General features: G+C 39.5%; 1 protein-coding gene across 1 annotated transcript in view; it reads right to left on the minus strand.

The window, feature by feature from the left end:
- Positions 1-19,766, minus strand: part of prkg1b (protein kinase cGMP-dependent 1b) — a 108,465-nt gene that overhangs the window by 49,891 nt on the left and 38,808 nt on the right. Inside the window, exon 3 of the mRNA XM_057358450.1 lies at positions 18,425-18,538. Within this exon, the coding sequence (XP_057214433.1) occupies positions 18,425-18,538 (114 nt within the window). The remainder of the gene's footprint in view (positions 1-18,424; positions 18,539-19,766) is intronic.

The following is a 19,766-nucleotide window of genomic DNA, read 5'->3' on the forward strand; positions in this document are numbered from 1 at the left end:
TATATATATACAGTATATATACTGTATATATATTAAACACAACATATGGCTCTGTTTGTTAGGTAAAATTTGGCTAGATTTCAAATTAAGTGATACTTATCCCGAGATGATCACTGTCCATAGATCACTGCAAACATGGTTATTTTTTAAATTCTTGATTTACAGTTAAATCAGTTATAGACACTGGTTTATGAATTTACTTTCAGATCAACACCCCCTAGTGGCGAAATGTCGTCGAGTTTTGAAACGTTTCGAAACAGTAATGATGTAACAAAACCTCGTTTGCTAAAAATCACGTGACTTAGCCAGTTTGATACGCGCTTCGAAGCACTGATTCGATACAAAAGATTCGATACGGGTTTCGAAGCTTCATGAAGCCTGTTTCGAAAGTGCCCATCACTAGTTTGTGTTAGTTTTTAGTTCTTGTTTTGTCCCTTTACAGGAAGTGTTTGTTTTGCTGTTTTATGCTACCCTTGGTTCCTTGTTTATTTTCCTGTTTGCCCACCTCGTGGGTTTTTGTTTTATTAATAAAGTACTTTTTGTTAAACCTTAACTGTCTGCGTCTGAACAAACCATGACACATGTTCAATGTTCATTTCACATCGTTTCTGATTTTGGAAAAAGAGTGCCGCTTTAAAAGATACAGGAAAGCTGGTGTAAGTTAAGGGAGATATTGAGATCTCTCTCGGTTCTATTCTCTCTCTCTCTCTCTCTCTCTCTCTCTCTCTCTCTCTCTCTCCCCCTGATTTCCACGCAGAGAAAGAACGCATTGTTCTCTTACACCGTGTCTACACCAAACACGACAGGCGCGACGCGACAAACCCATTAAAAACAAGCAGGTTGTCATGTCGCGTCCGGTGTAGACACATTTTCTTATTATAATGGATTCTAATGTCTTTTGTCATGTAATGATAGTGGGTTTGTTAAGTAGTGGCAACCCTGTCGAGTATATATCTGCGCATGTGCAGAGGTACGGGGCAGGCTAATAGTGTGGCGTGGTGGCAGCACGCCACTGGGAACACTGTCAATAAACTAATCGACTTTAGGATTCAATTGATCTGCAGTGTTGTGTTTATTGGCACCTCGACTACGACAGTCATGTCGTGTCGGTCGCGTCCGGTGAGTTACGTTATCTTTAAAGGATTTTCATACATAACGTTGTTTCCAGGAAAAGTTTTAAATGTGTCAGCTACAGAAAGATTGAGGGCCCTATTGTACACCCGGCGCAATGCGGCGCAAGTGTTTTTGCTAGTTTCAGCCCGACGCAGTTCTCATTATCCCATCCAGCGCCACGTTGTTGAAATAGCAAATGCATTTGCGCTCATTTGTGCGCCCATGGGCGTGCTGGTCTAAAAAAAGAGGTGTTTTCAGGTGCATTGTTGGCGTGTTGCTATTTTGAGGAACTGAAAAAAGACTGCGCCATAGACCAAGTCAAACCTGGTCTGAAGTCAACGGTGCAATATTTTTTGTTATTTAAAGAGCGCGTTAGTAGAAAATGCGCCTCTGGGCGGGTCCACAGCGCGCTTTCACTTTACTTAAAGTATTAGACAGAGGGAAGCGCAGCAGCACACAAACATGCTGAATAAAAAAAAGGATTACAATGTAAAAGATTATTATTATGTACATAAAGATAAAGATACGGGTTGTCCTGTAGATGGTCTGCTCGCGCGCTTTAACCTCACGCACGAGCAGATGCGTTTCCTCTCTGAGTCTGGAGAAGCGTCCAGTCTTTGCTCTTGCAAATTCCGCCGTGTAAATAGCGAATCCGCCATGACGCAAGCGCAACTGGCTCTTAAAGGGGATGAAAGATGAGACTCTGATTGGTTTACTGCATGTTACGCCAAAAAAAACACCCATTACTCATTAAGAGAATAGGGACAACCCGTTTAGACCGGGCACGCTAGCAAAAGTGGATTCGGACACGCCCTGAGTGCACCTGCACCGTGCGCTTTAGACCATGCGCTTAGATCGTTAAAATAGGGCCCTAACATTTATATTACAGCTGATGTGTAGAGAGCACTTCTAACTTTCTGTCTTCTTGAAACTGGAGCGGTGAGAAACAAGTCTGTTAAACCCTGTCACCCGTCAACATAAATTACTGCAAACCAAACCACGACGGACCAAATGAAGACAGACAATTCTTTAGGATAATAAATACATTCAGTTCCCTGCAGGTTGGTTGTTCGATGCTTTTCAGACAAGCTAACTAATAAACATGTCCCTGTCCTACAAACTTGATCTGACATTTATTAACGAATAAAAAGCAATAACGCAACATTTCCACTTTGAATATAAAACTGAGATGATCACTAAAATGTTCAATTAAAGTACCATTTTATGACAAATGTTTTTCTTTGTTCGTATTACTTTACAGTCTCACTACCAATAACTTCATATATAGACAAGATTTCACATTTATGTCCTTGCTTTGTGTTTTATTTCAATTATTTCAAGTAAAACACAGCACACGTCACCCTCACAATAAATGTTCAAGCAACAGTCAGTTTCTCAGTGTTGTAATGTAAAGAAGTAAAAATCCTTAAGTAGAGTACATAAGTGTTGTTTGGGAGTATCTGTACTTTACTTGAGTCTTTATATTTCTGCAGACTTTTACTCCACTACATTTCCTGAACAAGATGTATACTTTAACTCTGATACATTTCCCCTAAGCATGTTCGTTACTACAAAATAAAAACATAGACACAAAACTGAAATAGACTGAAATAGACAAGTCGGCGATCCGGTCACCATGACAATGCTTAACCAACCAATCATTGGTTAAAGCTCAATGTGCAAGTGCAAAAAAGTGCTCTCCGCGGTTAATTTCAACACAAGGTTTTAATGTGCTGCTTCTTTTAAAAATAAACAACACATTTTTCAGTTTCAATGAATTATCGAATGACTGGGTTGTTACTGTAAGGGAAATGTAAGCTTCAGTGCAAGTTCTACCAGGGAGACTCATTACGTCACTAATTAACTCACAGTGCTAGCCTATCATCCCTCAGGATGGCACTTACCTTCTCTTTCGTTCGCAGATACTGATGCATATGTGCAACCTCCGTCCACCCCACCACCACCAGGTCGGTCCTCATCCTCGGTCCGGGGGGCCGGTCCGGCTCCGCCCCTGCCTTTATCTCCAGGCAGGAACTTAGGAATCCTTATCCCTCAGGATTCTTACCTTGGACAAAGATCTTACATTATATATTATTTTTCAACGTCCTATTGTTAAATAAACATAATTTATCGTTCTCCTGCTTCTGAGTCTTTCTGGTAGAAATGCAAGGAAAGAAAGAAGTAAGGGCCAGACAGATTTGTTCTGATTTTGTTCCAAGTTGTTCTCTTAGAGGGATAATATTGTGGGTGGGAGGGAACTATCCTTTTATAAAGTTACAAGTTATAAAGTAAAGTAATAAAGATGTGGTTTCTGAACTTTATTTTGATAGTTTCAACAAGTTGTTCCAGATAAAACTACTGAGCTTTTTCAAAGTTGTGTACCAATCTAAGCACCATTTTTGATCTTTATGCTAGAAAAACAAAAATTTTTATCAACAACGTTCGCTTCAACTTTACTTTAAATACTTAAGTAGATTTAATATAAAAAGTACTTTTGATACTTAAGTACAATAATTATCTGGTACTTCAGACTTTTCCTCAAGTCATATTCCAAAAGGCTACTTTCACTTCTACCAAAGTAATATTCTGGCAAGATATTTGTACTTTTACTCAAGTATTGCTTTTAGGTACTTTATACATCACTGCAGTTTTTACTACGTGTATATTATCAACAGAAGTCAGAGAACATATGAGTCGTTGAGCCCCGTTGAAGTATATCGTTTATTGGACGTTGGGCTTTAATGAACGAGGCCCATCTTCTCTATGTGATTTACATTAAACACTTTGTGACGCACATCCATGATGTCGTTTCAATAGCGCTCAATACATCAGTCTATTTGACACAAGCAAACCAAACAGTCGAGGCCTCTGGGTCACATCAATGGAAACATAAATTGCTTCTCTGATGTGTTTATCATCTTGAAACAATATTCAGATGAGGGGTCGAGACCACCATTTTGAAGAAGTAAGCAGATGACAGATTGTGTTGTAGATTTCAATCCGTGTACCTGACAGCGGGCGGACAACCACACGAACATGATTTCATAATGCGTACCACCCTAAAGGGTTTATTGGAAATTAATATTTATAAATACAAATATTTATAAATGTTTTCTCTTATTGCGTGTGACCACAGCATCAGCTAAACAATCACGCTAAAGCCTGCGTTTACTTTGACAGAATGTAGATGTGTTGTCAATGGCAACAAAAGGCATTACTATCAGCACACGTGTAATGAAAAGCAGTGGTCCGAGCAGTTCAGCAGCTGGAGTTTGAGGAATGAAGCGGTTGTTTATGAGCAGCACATAAGCTCTTCCCTCAACAGGCTCTTATGAAGAGATCTACAGCTCCATGATTCTCTCATACAGCAGGACAGACACAATCACACTTCAGAAAAATATACCTGCGTGGGCTACACTCAAACTAGTCTGTTTGTGCAGTTCAGTTTTAGATGAGACAGCAATAGTAGAGAGATGGAATAAAACGTTGGTTTTCAGTCGCACAGAAGTGCTAAGAAACAAGCAGAAATGTAATCGGAATTTGCATAACAGCAATGTATTAAAAAATGGAATGGTTCTTCCTTTGTGTTTTTCATGTAAAAGCAACAATGTTGCCAGGACAGTGGTTGGTGATGTCACTTTGTAGAGAAATGATTTGTGCCTGAGCACATACGCATGGCCCAAAAGCACTTCCTAAAAATAATGTGCTTTCAAGCCTTCAAAATGCAGCTGTCACATAAATACAAAACGTTTCTCTTTTTTTGTTAGAGACATGTTGAATTCATGTATAAAGTGATGAGTGACGTGTACGAGAGAACCCACGAGAAACTTTGATGAAACTTTCTGCCTCTCTGAATGTATTGATTATTACAAACATAATTCAGAAATAAAAATCTGCTTGTGGATGTCAGTTCACTGCTGCGTGTTTACAACTAATTACCAGTGTTGGGCAAGTTACTCTAAAAAAGTAATTAATTTTGAGTTACTCATTAAATATTCAATAGTAAAATTAGATTACTGTACAAATTACTCTCTCCAAAAAGTATTTAATTACTTATTACTAATTACTTTCTATATCCTACATTAACCTTGATTAGTTAAGTGATTCAAGGATAGACATGAAACGGCTCTTTTAATTCATTCAAATAAATAATATAAAACTACAAAAAGTAGTATTATTAACTGACCAAAGATGTGAGAATTATACATTCAAGCACGGATTTAAAGTCAGACTTTGAATTTTAATGTCAATTCCACTATTGCACACACTTATATTACAGAAAGTATTTAGTAGATTTACATCAGAAGTAACTGTAATTAAATTACAGAAAAATTTGAGTAATCCCTTACTTTACCTTTTCAAGAGAAAAGTAATCAAATTACAGTAACTAATTACTTAGTAACTAGTTACACCCAACACTGCTAATGACTCATACAGATTTGATGTCACTAATCTGGCAAATTTTGGTTATTTTACACATCTTTGTTTCTACGTAAACTAATAAAAAATAGTCTGGGAAGTTTTTTTAAATCAGCCAATCAGAGTAGAGCAGTCTGTGGTCATGACAACATTAGACCGCTCCAGACATGTTGAAATTAGAGATGCACCGATAATAAATTTCTCCACCAATACCGATAGTTGATTATTCGGAGTGATATCTGCAGATATCTATTCTGAAGATTAAATGAACATTTCATAACTTTCTGACTGTTATTAATGAATATAATGACTATTACCATTGAACGGCAAACTGCTGATGTTCTTAACATTTTCTATATAAAGAGCACAAATTCATCGCATATTAGCCCTGATCATCAGCTGTTTTTAAACTGGCCAATATATCAGTGCATTTTGTGTAAAAATCTATGAATTCAATGAGTTAAAGGGATTTTTCAGGCAAAAAAAACAAAATTTCCCCATGTCTTACTCACCCTCAAGGCATCCTGACTGAATATGACTTTCTTCTCGAAGAATAATGCAGTCAAGAGTTATAATACCACGTATCATTTTACTTCCAAGTGGTAGAATGGGAGTGAATAGGGGGCAATTCTTCTTTTCGGCTTCTATTCTTTTCACTAAACGAAACCCTTTTTGCCTCGTCAAAAACAGCTATGCTCACAGCAACCCGTTTTGGTGCATGTCTCTTTAAATGATAATGAGTTACAGCGCACCCCACCCCCCTTCCGTACGGCGAGTCAACACAACACGTGTAGTACTGCCATGGCAATGGTTTAGCTAAATTATGTTTCCTGAACTCCTCTCCTCTTAGTTTCGTTAAACGTCTCAAATCATTCGTCCGGAGACTAAAAAATCCATCACAACAGACAGCGCATCCTAATGCGCTCACGTTGTAACGTTACATGTATGCTCGCCTAAAATCCACAGAATGCGCACCTGCAGATCTCAGCAGAATTACGTGAATTTTAGCGCTTGTCGTTGACAAGTTATAACGTTACACACACAACGTGAGAGCATAACTAGTATGCTGTGACAGATTTTTCAGCCTAAGCATGAATGATTTGAAACGTTTAAAATGAAACTAACCGCAGTGTTCGCCCCTGTTCATTAGCAAAACAAATAGCTTGCCAGCAGCTGAACATATTAACACACATAATGTATTAACATACATACAGCTAAACTCCAAGTGCCCATTTGCCAAGTAACATATAAATATAGATTATGTTTAACACTGGCTTTGAATGTTCTATTTAGCCCGTGACTGACTTAGCTCCCTTCGCTATCATATGCAAACGTTATCCTCCTATATATACGGTACATTTACGTCAATTCAGACTGTTGATAAATATTACTTACATCGGCAGCTTTGTCTCGTTCAGTTAGTCTCAATACCTCTTGAGGAACAACTTTGAAGCTAATCAGCTTGTACTGTCCCAGGTTGATAAAGCACTCCGGCTTGAAGTGATTCGCGCAAACAAGCAGGTTTTTACTTATGGTTTCTGAGGGATTTCCACTAAAAATAAAATAAATCCACTCCTGTCTCTTCTGAGGTTAGGACTCTCTGCAGTGACTACATTGCATGTTGTCAACGAACTTTAGCCATGGCGTCACATACACCGCTGTCACTTATGAAAACAACAATGGCGGCAACGCCGTGGGTGGAATTAAGATGTTAGATGTAGATTAGGGGCGGTAATATTATAATAAGAGCCTGCGTCTACGTCACATCAGGAGCGAAATCTGAACGGTTCGATTTCTCACATGCTTGCAGAGAAAGGCTTATCAAAACAAAGTTACTGGGATCTTGTTTTTCACATTTTCTGGGTTGCTGGATTCACCGGGGACCCGATTATAGCACTTAAACACAGAACATTTTTTGACTTTCATCCAATGGGTCCTTTAAACGAACACATTGATTCGCTTCAGAAGACCTTTGTTAAGACCACAGACCAGTCTATGATCGATGTATGCACTTTTTGGAGCTTCAAAAAATCGACGCCCATTCACTCTCATTCTACCGCTTGGAAGTAAAATGATATGTGGTATTACAACTCTGACTCCATTATTCTTCCAGAAGAAAGTCATATTCAGTAAGGATGCCTTGAGGGTGAGTAAAACATGGGGAAATTTTGTTAAATATCCCTTTAGTACAACATTGTGCACCCTTAAAAATGCTGAGTTTGAAATTTTGCCAAAGACAAAATGTCACAACGTGACCTCTCTGCACAGAAATTTGAAAGATAGAGGAATCGCTCCCGGCCATTTTTGTAGCACCTTTGGCATGCTCAAAGTCTAGTGTGATCGCGGAATTCGTCTACGAACAGAGGTGACATCCCATCAGATTGGAGCTGGTGACTTCAGCTGTCATTTAAGTGTGTAAAATAGGCATCGTGCGGCGAGTGAAGGGTGAACTGTGGGCGGTCTATGGCATCAACACGGCGCTGGAGATTGTGTTTCACTCAGCTCGGCTCCTGGCATGTTTACATAGCACAGCGCGGCTCTCCACCTGCCTCCCTCTGTTTTACAAGCAGAGAAGTGATATAACACAGGCCTCACAACATGAGCTACATGCACCGTCAGCTGTTAAGTGCTTGGCAGAATGTCGGCGAGGTGCGAGAGAAAGCAGACCCTGAACAACATCGTCTGTCTCCAACTAAAGCTTCCTGAGCTAAGACAGCTGACTCGATTAGCTGTATGTGAATGCACTGTGTGTTAATGAATGTCATTCGGAAGCGGCTTTTCTGTACTAACACATGCACGCACTTTATGTTCAGTGTGTTCAGTATAACTGGAGTTGACAATACGACACAAATACTCCTCTGCACTTCCGTAACTGTCTGGTTCGGCTCAGCTGCAAAAACTGACCTCCAAAAACTACAACGGATAGTCCGGACTGCTGAGCGAATCACTGGCACAACCCTCCCCAATCTACAAGAACTGTACTCATCCAGAGTGAGTAAAAGAACTCGCAAAAATCACTCTGGACCCCTCACACTTTCTCTTTGAACTGCTGCCATCTGGTCGGCGCTACAGAGCACTGAGCACCAAAACAGCCAGACATAGGAAAAGTTTCTTCCCTCAGGACATCTACCCCTTGAACAGTTAAATGTTCTACTGTGCAATAAAAACACGTGCAATACACAACTATATACTCATATTTATTATACAAATGTTGTTGATATAATATTCAGCTATCCACATTCCCCTGCATAACTTGTATATAGTATAATTTGTATATAGCACATCTGTACATCCAATATACTGCCTATTGTCCTTTTGTCTAATATTGTCCTTTCTGTCAAATGTGTATTGTCTCTCACATATTTACTTTATACGTTTTGTTACCTGTGCCTTGTCACTTTTTTAACCTGTATATGCACACTGGAAGCTTCTGTCACTGAGACAAATTCCTTGTGTGTCCAAGCACACTCGGCAATAAAGCTCTTTCTGATTCTGATTCTGATTCAAATGTCATTAAACAGACACTGTTTCCTCAGGAGCTCATACTGACACCCTTAAAAATAAAGATATCACATTATAATTCAAATGACAGAAAGATTCTGACAGCTGATAGCCAAGTCACGTTTTCCAGTAAGAATAACTCAAGCGACTACACTTGGTTTTTTTGGAAAGTATTGTTGCCATGGTGAATTTTTAATTTTGGAGGGCAATAAGCCTCGATTTGGAGAGGCAGATCACTGGCTTTGCCAAAACGCTTTTTTATCTAGTGAAATTTCATGACAAACAGCAAGTCTTTAATCGGTTTCTCATTAGCATGAAACAGTGTGACAGCAAATCAGTTTTCACCACATTCTAAAAGTTCAGAAATTACGACAAAAATCATAATCATGATCATGTTGGCCTATATTGAGATCACAATTATTTACCATGATTACTTGCTCACTGACTTCTGAAACAACATAAAAATAATGAAAATCAATGTAAAAAGCTGCACCACTGTAGATCCTTGCAAAATGGAATGCCGCACTATACTCGTTTTACCTCGATTACTTTGTTTTTTTAATCATTGGAAGACCAAATTGACAACTGTGATTAATGGCCATTAATTGGAAAGCCCTAAATTATTGTTAGCAAACATGCTGAAGGTCTTACGGTGGGGGAACCATATTCATATCCGAGTTTAATTCAGCCCAGCAAAGCTTAGCAACAGAAGATACGTGACGATAAACGTGAAAACTCCCGGGCAAATCACACTGGGTGGGGGGTTGTGATCAGGGCACATAACCCTAATCAAACTCAATAAAATCTTCCTCCACGGGGGGCATGAGGAGAGTCTCAACGTGTCATTCACACTGTGAAGCAGACACTTCAGAGCACGACCGCTCGTTACACTCTTATTAGGAAATGTGTGGTTACAATCAAGCGCTCCGTCGCAGAACACGTCACGCTGAAGACCGTCTCTCCATCACACAAGTCATTTCCACAACAAGGCCACAAGTGTTCAAGTGTTGCGGAAGTGTCGTGTAGTCATTGGAGTGCAGTGGAAATTGGACTGCTCTTGCCAGCTTGACGCTAGAATGTGAAATAAATCCAATTTACACAACACAAATATTTACAACAGTAGCCTAAATACAGCCCAGCACATATCCGTCAACAAAAACAAACCTCACCCTCACGGATCGGGGGGCTTGTCAGATGACAAGAGCTAGCCCAAGACAGATTCAGAAATCTCTTCAGGACCAGAACCAGTGAGCAGATGTTTACGTTGTGTCTTTTTGTCTCTACTCTTTTCTGTTTTGGTTGTGAAAGTGCCTGGTAAACGGTACGAGACCTTCACAGCAGAGTTGACAACTATCACACATGACTCTTTCCAGCAGCTGATGGTCCATTTACTATCACACGGTCGACATCACAGCGGCTCACAGATCCATGGCTTGACCCTGAAAATGCTCACACCAGTGTATTGTCAATCTGTGGCAAACAATGCATGCTGGGAAGGTCAGATCGTGGCAATACTGAATTTCACTATAGGGCTCTATACAGTGGGTAAAAATTGTATTTGGCAAGTGAATGATTTACCTTCCAGCTGGTCAGAGGGTTTATTAAAAACTAAAAATACAAGACTTGTAGATAACATGCAGAATTTAAAGCAATTTTTACAATTTGTTATGCATAGATTTTTTAGGTATTTTTTGCACCAGGTCTTGTATATTATGGAGACACCCTTGAGGACAGAAAGGAATTTTCATTTTTGAAATAGATAGCGTTTTCTTGTAGGGTTGGGCCGATAGACGATGTTAGATGTTGTATAAAGATGACTCGTGTCTGCGCAGCCCGCGTTGTATAAAGAAGACTCGTGTCTGCGCAGCCCGCGTTGTATAAAGAAGACTCGTGTCTGCTCAGCCCGCGTTGTATAAAGAAGACTCGTGTCTGCTCAGCCCGCGTTGTATAAAGAAGACTCGTGTCTGCGCAGCCCGCGGTGTATAAAGAAGACTCGTGTCTGCGCAGCCTGCGTTGTATAAAGAAGACGTGTTTCTGACTCGTGTCAGATATCCTGATAAACTATACCAAGTGACTTTTTCAGTCGGCTAAATACAAAAAAAAATGTAAATGCACTTTTTACTGGTAAGATACATTCATACTGTTGCTCTTGACTCAATGATATTGTATTAGATGGCTTGAAACCAAACAACTCGAATGTTTCTTTGACATTTCTGTGAACAGGACAGAGTAAAAATAAATGGTCCAAAGTTGTCATTGCACATGCTCATACAGATAATAATGTTCTCCGTTTCCACATAGCATCACAATGGTAATGTACAGGTAATGTTACAACCACTCATACTGGAAAACTACCAGGACCTGATTTACTGGTGTTTTTGAAAAGGTCATGTTTACATTTTACCTCCAGTTATTTACCAGTAAAGACTATGTATGAAAAGGGCTAATGGCTTATGATTAGAGCTGAGCAATATTCAAATATTAAATATTATCAAGGTAATTTACATTGTCTGCATTTGCAAGAAGAAATAGAGAGAGAGAGAGAGAGAGAGAGAGAGAGAGATGTAGAGTTAGACAGTCCTACTCATGCTAATAGACACAAATGTGCAAGAAGACCTTTAAGGGAAACTGCTAAAGATTTCCATTGTAATACAACGAGAACTTCAAAAAGCAAAAACACAAGATAAGTCGGCCGTCAGCTCAGTTTGGACCCTGCAGACAGACTGCAGACATCACAGTGGTGTAGCAAACAGTCGGAGTTTATTCCTTCTGAAGAAAGAAACTGCTTGGTAAAACTTGGTGGTAAAGTTTTAAAAGGTTAGACACGTCATCATCCAGGTGTGGCTTCTGTCCGACTGTTATTATGAAAACAGTGAGACTTTTCATCACAGGATGAGATTCGGACGATGGCGTCATTAGAAACAACGGGCAGTCCTGAAACAAACAGCTTGCAGACGATGCTTTGACTCCGTAATGAGGAAATAAATCATCTGGAGACACTTGTGGATAACAGTCGTCATATCACTGCTGAGGAAATGATGCTTCAAGGGGACTAGAAACGCTAAAGGCTGAAAAAAAGCACACGCTTTGTGACTGAGCTTCACTGACACTCGTGTATTTCAAAAACACTTTCCGGGTCTGACCTGCTTTACATTCAAGAGAAAATCTCCTGCTTTATCTCGCTTAAACAGCATTGAACTTTCAACACGTATTTCCATCAAAAAGACTTAAGACGTATTAATGAAGTGCAGGTCCACTGCCAAAAACCAAGGGGTGAAATTCTGTCTCCTGGGGATTTCACCACTAGTATTCCATGTGGATGGGGTTTCCATGGCAACAAGCGACTCGTGGCACTTAAAGCGACAATGGGCTGGAGTGGGAGATAAAGCGCTTCTCTCTAAATTTTGGTTGCTAATGTCTTTAATGACTCTGGGTTGTATATCAAAGAGAGTCACGTGGCTTCACGCGGCCGGCCCTCTTTGAATGGGAACTTTCTCCATACCTATAAAGTTAATGAGAATTAAAATGGGAAGTCTAGAACAAAGCCGGCTACACCTTTTTTGAAAATGTGACAGCTGGGATGTTTTCACTCATACATCCGACATAACATCAACCCGTTTGTGTGAGACTGTGTGTGCATGCGTGAGGCTTTAGTTTAGAAGAAGTATCATTATTAAAGTCGATGAGAAATCCACATTTAAAACGTGAAACAAACCTGTGTGTGAGGATTTGTTCGTGTGTGTGTGGCAGATGTGTTTTAACTCCCGTCCCAAGAAATGATTCACCTGACCCTCGCCATTTTTACACCTGTGTTATTAGATTGCGTGCACTGATGCTGTGTGACTGAATGCAGTCCTGTCTCTGTATGCAATGACAGGTGTATCATTCATTAACCCACCCAACATTCTTAATCATGTGATTATGCTAATGAGCTCACACAGTACAACCAATAAGATGACACTTGTTATTATTAAAGGTACAGATCTGAATGAAAAGTACTCATGTTGTGGCACAAAGACAGATTATCTTGTCATAATACGATATATCATCTCAAAATTCATGTTTTACTTGCACTAACACCTTGCTTGTTATGAAAGTCAGTTGTTCTCTTCTCTTCTCTTCGCTTGACTGAAGGATTAAAGGGGTCATATGGCGCGAATATGTGTTTTTCTTTGTTGTGTTACAAGTTTCCCATGCACCCATGCATGTATTAGACACGTAAAATTGCAAAAATGAAAGTGTCGGAAACAAAAGATGCATTCTATCTAAAAGCGAATGCTCACCCAGACCTGCCTGAAATGCCTCGTGTAACTACACCCCCACAAATCTACGTCAGTTGGTGGCATGATTTGACTAAGACCGCTCAAATGTGTATGCAAGTAAGGTGGGCGCACTTGTCAGTACAATTGCTTTGGAGCCTGATGTTCCAAATATGGTAAGAGGCGTTACATTTCCATCACAGTATTCGACCAATCACTACGCACTGGTTAACAGGCCAATCATAGCATACCTCGCTTTTCAGAGCGACGAGCTTTGTAAAAATCTGTGCGTTTCAGAGAGCGGGCCAAAGAGGAGATACAAACATGCACGGTATGTGGAAAATACAGCGTTTTTCAACCTTAAATTGTGTATACACATTACATTACATCTAAAACAAACCATAATATTCATTTTAGCCATGTCAGATGAAGGCTATCCTGATTTTGGCAAGTGGTTGATGTCCTTAGGGCAACATCATGTTGACCCTGGGACAACATTTAAATCAACCAATCAGAAATAAGTTTACAGTTTATTTTAAGTTTAATCTTACAACCAGGATTAGGTGCTTCTAGACCATTGTTTTTCACTTATCATTTCCCTCTGATTTTAGGGGTAAGTTATGGTTAGGGTTGGGGTTTGGTGTGGGTTTAGGTTTTATTTAAAAATGTTGTCCTTAGGTCAACAAAATATGTTGCCCTGAGGACATCAACCACTTGGCAAAATCAGGTCGAGCGTCACATGACCCCTTTTAACACTTTGGATGTATGGGAAAGGAACAGTTCACCCAAAAATAAAAAATCTGTCAATTTATGTACCCTCACATTGTTCCAAACTTGTATGTGACTGCTTCTTCAGTGGAACACAAAGGAAGATATTTAGAGAAATGTCTCGGTGGTTTCGTGTCCATACAATGGAATTAAAGGGAAACTTCACCCAAAAATGAAAGTTCTGTCATCATTTACTCACCTCCGAGTTGTTCCAAATCTGTATAAATGTCTTTGTTTTGATGAACACAGAGAAAGATATTTGGAAGAATGCTTATAACCAGACAGATTTTGCCCCCCATTGACTACCATAGTAGGAAAAATACAATGGTAGTCAAAAGTGCCCCAGAACTGTTTGCTCTCCTACATTCTTCAAAATGTCTTATGTGTTGTATTGTAAGTATTTTTCCTATGGGAGTGAGAGATGTCAACTTAATGGAAAAAAATCAACAAACCCAATCAATCTTGCTTTCACAATATTTCCATGACTCACATCCCAGTGAGGGCTTTATGATAGAGCGTGATCATGCGTTTGAGCCTCTCGCCTCACACCACACACGTGTTCACACATGAGCTGATGACTCGCGTCTCTAAACAGCCAATTCCTTGGAGTTTGTGACAAGACGCGGTGAGTTTGGAAATCAAAGGGGATGCACTAAATATGCATGAGGTCATTAAAATCGTATTCTGTAAAGTCTCTCCTTCATTTGTTTATGTGTCAGGAGTAGTTTTTATATCTCCCTTCACCTGCTGAGCTTTTTGTATGTGATTCAATTTGTACTTCGGATGTCCTGGCAACCATAAGGGTTCATTCAGAATTTTACAGAGAATGCTGTATAAAATCGTATCCAGTTCCTGAATTCCAGAATAAACTTTCCCAAAACAAAATACTGTAAATACTTTTAATGCATAGTATAAGTAGGCAAATGGAGTGGTGCAATGATGACGTATTTTTGTAGGCCGACCCAGAAGTTAGCGCCGCAGTGGTTCACTCGACCGAAAGCCTATGCACTTTTCCCGTAGACTTAGAAAATCGCAAAAAATAAGATCTGTGATTAAAAAGCTTTATGATGTTTCCACATTTTGTCTATCAAGATCATCTTAAAAGAGTAATGCAACATTTGTTACTTTTTAAGCCGTAATACAATCGGCAGAAGTAAAAAGCTAACACGATACTATAAACAGACTACACGTAAGGTCGCTTGATATCAATGTCACCACCACCAATCCTCCCACAACTTTTTTAAACTCGATTAAAAAGGTGTTCCCTGGTAAGCAATTACTCTGTGAATGAATCCCCATCTAAGTTTTTAGAGATTTGTGTCCATGTTGCATTATTTGCGAGATTTATATGGCCCAGGGTCAACATGATGTTGCCCTAAGGACATCAACCACTTGGCAAAACCAGGAGAGCCGCGGGGATGTTAGACGTCATCGCACAAAGGAAGTAGTCGCTTTTAGGAGCTTGTTAGCAACCGCCGTTTTTAAGCCACAATAAGGCTTTATAAAATCATGAGCGGGTTATAACTGGTGTGTTTTATGTCATAGATTAAAACGTGAAAATATTTAGAGGTTTTGTTTACCACAGACCTTATTTCAGGCGATTTACCAAAAACCCATTCCAAAAACCCATAGACTTTGGAGCGATGGAACCAGAAGTCCTAAAATGCTAACTCACTTCAGGGTTTTGCATACAAAAATACATCATCTCTGCGGTTTCTGAATTTATAAGAATCAGTTCGTAAATTCAGAGTTTTACCCAACCCTGGTAAACATTATTCAGCTTGTTGAACTTCAAAAGAAAGAAAAAAATCCCAGCCCTGCAATCTGTTTAAAATGTAAAAACAACTGAAATAGAACCAGCAGCAAAAACACTTTTGATCAGATTTCATAAAGCAACAGCTGCTGCACAGATCAGACGGGCAGAGAGAGAGAAAGAAAGAGAGAGAGAGATTTGAGAAGTACAGTATGTGTATTTGCCTTGGTGGCAGAAGGCTAAAAAACATGATGCTGAAGATTGTCCTTTATCATGACATAATAATGGCTTTGTGGTTGTTGGTGGCTCTCGACTATTTTCTCGTCGAGGAAATAGTCTGGCATTCTGTCACACTTAAGAGATGCAGATAAGACACAGATTGTGACTCACCTCTCTCTCTCTCTCTCTCTGACGCTGCTGTATGGTTGTATACACACACGCATATCCCAAAGCATGTCAAGACTCACAATTCTACCATTGTCAATAACAGCCTGAGATCAACCACAGATGAAAGTAATACTACATACCATCAGCTAATATTATTCTGTCGTTTTTGAATGAAACACAATGCTTGTATGCATTTGGTTTAACAGGGAAAGAGCTGAATCTATTATGCACATTGTGATTTTGGATAAATGATTACGTGAAGCTTGCAAATGAGTTTATCAGGCTGACATGCATGCAGATTCACTTGCCGTGTTGTTTTAGCAACACGAGACGCATGAATCCTGTCAAACTCAATCAGGGCAATCAAGTGAAAATATAAGCTTTTTGTTTTATTTATTTGTTTTCTGGAAAATAGCCTTATTTTCCAGCATCAAAATATTCAGTAAACAGTTACAAGGTCACATTGAATGTGTCTCATCATGTGTATATATATTCACATTCAGGTGTTTTTTTCAATGTGGCAATAGAGGCAAATCCAAACACAAAAAATATGAGATCAAATGCTCTTTCATAATTATAAATTAAACTATCCAGCAGAAACACAAGAGTCAAGCCAAGCGCATTTATTTTAATTTTCTGCAATGGCCACATGCTTTTAAAAATGTAGCTTTTCTGGTCAGTTAGATTAGAAAAAGAATCACTTTTGGGTAAACACTGCATTCATCAATGTCAATTTTTATTCAGCCGCCCAATCACAGTGCAGAAGGGGAGGGACAAACACCAAAAAACAACCAATCCGCACTTCCTACTGTACTTGTACAACGACTGGATTACTATCTTTATTGATTCATTTTTTATTTCTTTACCAGTTATCCATTTCTGTACCAGATGTTATCCTCAGACTACCACAATATTAATATACCTGCTTATTAAGCAAACCACCTAAAACATTTGATGCTACTATCACATTACTTTGGATGGTTTTCCATATCGTAGCAACTAAAGCGCTTCATCTGAAAAACAGCTGGCGTTTTTAAAGAAATGGGATGGGTTTTAGAATGTGAATATGTGACTCTGATGGGACAAATCACAAAATACAGTACGGTGGCCGTGAAGTGAAAAACAAAACAACAAATCACAAAACTAATAACAAATCTAAAAGCAAAATAAAAAATCCAAAATCACAATTACAAATCTGAAAACAAAACGACAAATCAGAAAACACAACCACAAATCAGTCAAACCGGAAAAGATAGGTCTTTTGTTGGACTGGGATAGCTTATAATATAAGCATTTAACATGATATGTGCTTTTATCTGTGTCTCCGACGCATGCGGTGTGGCCGAGTTCTGCAACTGATAAAAGTACATATCATGTTATATGCTTATATTGTAAGCGATTTGACATTTTGTTTCCCGAATTGTTGTTGTGTTTTATGGTTTGCTATATTGTTTTTAGATTTGTAATTGTGATTTGTGATTTTTGATTTTGCTTTTAGATTTGCTATAGTTTTGCAATTTGTTGTTTTGTTTTGCACAGAGACATGAGAGCAGTAACTATGATTGGCTGAAAACACTGACAGGATAACAAGATAATGTCCGTCTATGTTGCAGAGGGTCAAATGAAACAAACAAAAAACTAAAGTACATAGACTTTCACTATAAACGTGCAGGTTTTCAGTAAATAAATAAAAAGTGCATTCTGTGAATGTTACTATCAAAACAGTTTTCATGTTAATGAAAATGCTTATGTGTAATATTTCACATAAGTGGTTATGAACAAGTGGTTATGAATAATAATACTAATAGTTGAATAATACCTGAAAACACCAACTCTTAAACAGCTTAAACACAGCTGGGACATGAAATAATATGGGACAAAAACCACCACAGCTCTCTATATATACTGAGTATATCCTCTCTAGTGTGTGTGTGTGTGTGTGCGTGTGTGTGTGTGTGTGTGTGCGTGTGTGTGGTTTCCATGGTTACTCTCTCCTGAGATTAGCCGTTCTTAAGTTAAGGATGACAGCACAGTGTACTGGTTTCCATGGCTACTCTTTCTTGACTGTGGTTTGTCTCTACACAACACAGTGGTGCAAAGCGCATTCTCTTGTCTTCATATGCATGTGTGCGTGTGTGTTTAGTCTTTGAGCGTTATTATTCATAAAATATTAGAGTGAAGTGTCTCAGGTGTGCGGGTGCATTGTTCTCTTTCTCTGACTCACTCTTAACTGTGGCAGTCCTGGTGCAGTTGTAGAGGATGGCGAGCTCTCCGAACACCTTCCCCGGCCCCATCGTGCAGAGTTTCATGCCCTCCTTGGTCACCTCCACCTTTCCATCTGAAAGCAATCAGAGAGAAAACGCATGAGTCCATTGAAGATGCTCCGCTCGTGGAAGTATACATGACAGGCTGGAAACGCGGCCGCGCGGAAGCTGGAATGGGACCGAGCCGGGTATAATACATTCAAATAAACGTCGGCTTTCATTAGGAGACGCGTGCAGAAGCTCGGAGGAGGGGGGTGGGAGATGAGAGATCTCTGAAAAAGGTAAAGGCTCTGTAATATACCAGACAGAGAGAGAAATAGGCCAGAGAAAGATGGCATTAGTGAAGTATTACATGAGATGTACTACCGCTATACAGAGAGTTGTATATTTCAGGTATAATGCGTACGGCACATGTTGCTTTAGATCATCAGATATTCATCAACAGTCTTGTGTCGCCTTCAAAAAGGGGACGAAAATATCGTCAATACAAATTACGTTCACATGAATGATCACTGAAGTCGAGTGGGAAACTACGTGTTGTCAACTTGATTTAGCAACTTTTTAAACAAGTGCCTAGGGACAAATCTAACTGTTGCAATTTTTGGGAGAGTCCGTAGTGCTCCTAGTTTTTTTCTCACAATGGTTTGGGTCGGGTGTCTGACAACAAAAACAGAAAGAGCTGTTTTGGGCATTCGACTGTATGAAAATGCAGCATGTTTTGTTTTAGATGTGAATGTGTGACATGATAATATTGATGTAGCGTGGCCTCTGCAGATTCACTGACGCGTCACACAGAGTCTCAAATGTGACATTAAGGGTCTTCGCCATAGGTAAAAAAAAACTTTTCTTCTTCATCCTCGGTACGCTAGTCTGCAGCTGTGATGCTATCAGCAAGGCTAATCCAAACGGTCTACAAATAAACTGACCCAGAATCAGTTTGCTGTGGCCTCATACTCGTGCCACCTGGGGCCCGTCTGATGAAACAGGACCTCAGGAGCCCAGGGCATGCGTGAGCTCTGATAGCATGAAACAACAAACATCTGCCTGAAATCCTCTATGAATAGCAGTCTGCCCACTCAAAGGTGTACATGTGATGCAACACGCGGTGTTAAAACGACAAACACAACGCTTGACTCCAAGCCTGCCGGCAACTCGTTGTGAAAAGGGAAACATTAATGCTATAGTGTGCATATTATGTGACAGAACACTGTGAATATGATGAAATATTCAGCAGATATGAAACACAACACAAACTGACACAAATTCTTCAACAAAATGGCTACAGTTGATTTTGGGGAACAT

Source organism: Triplophysa rosa, linkage group LG18, assembly GCF_024868665.1.
Source record: "Triplophysa rosa linkage group LG18, Trosa_1v2, whole genome shotgun sequence".
NCBI classification, from domain to species: domain Eukaryota; kingdom Metazoa; phylum Chordata; class Actinopteri; order Cypriniformes; family Nemacheilidae; genus Triplophysa; species Triplophysa rosa.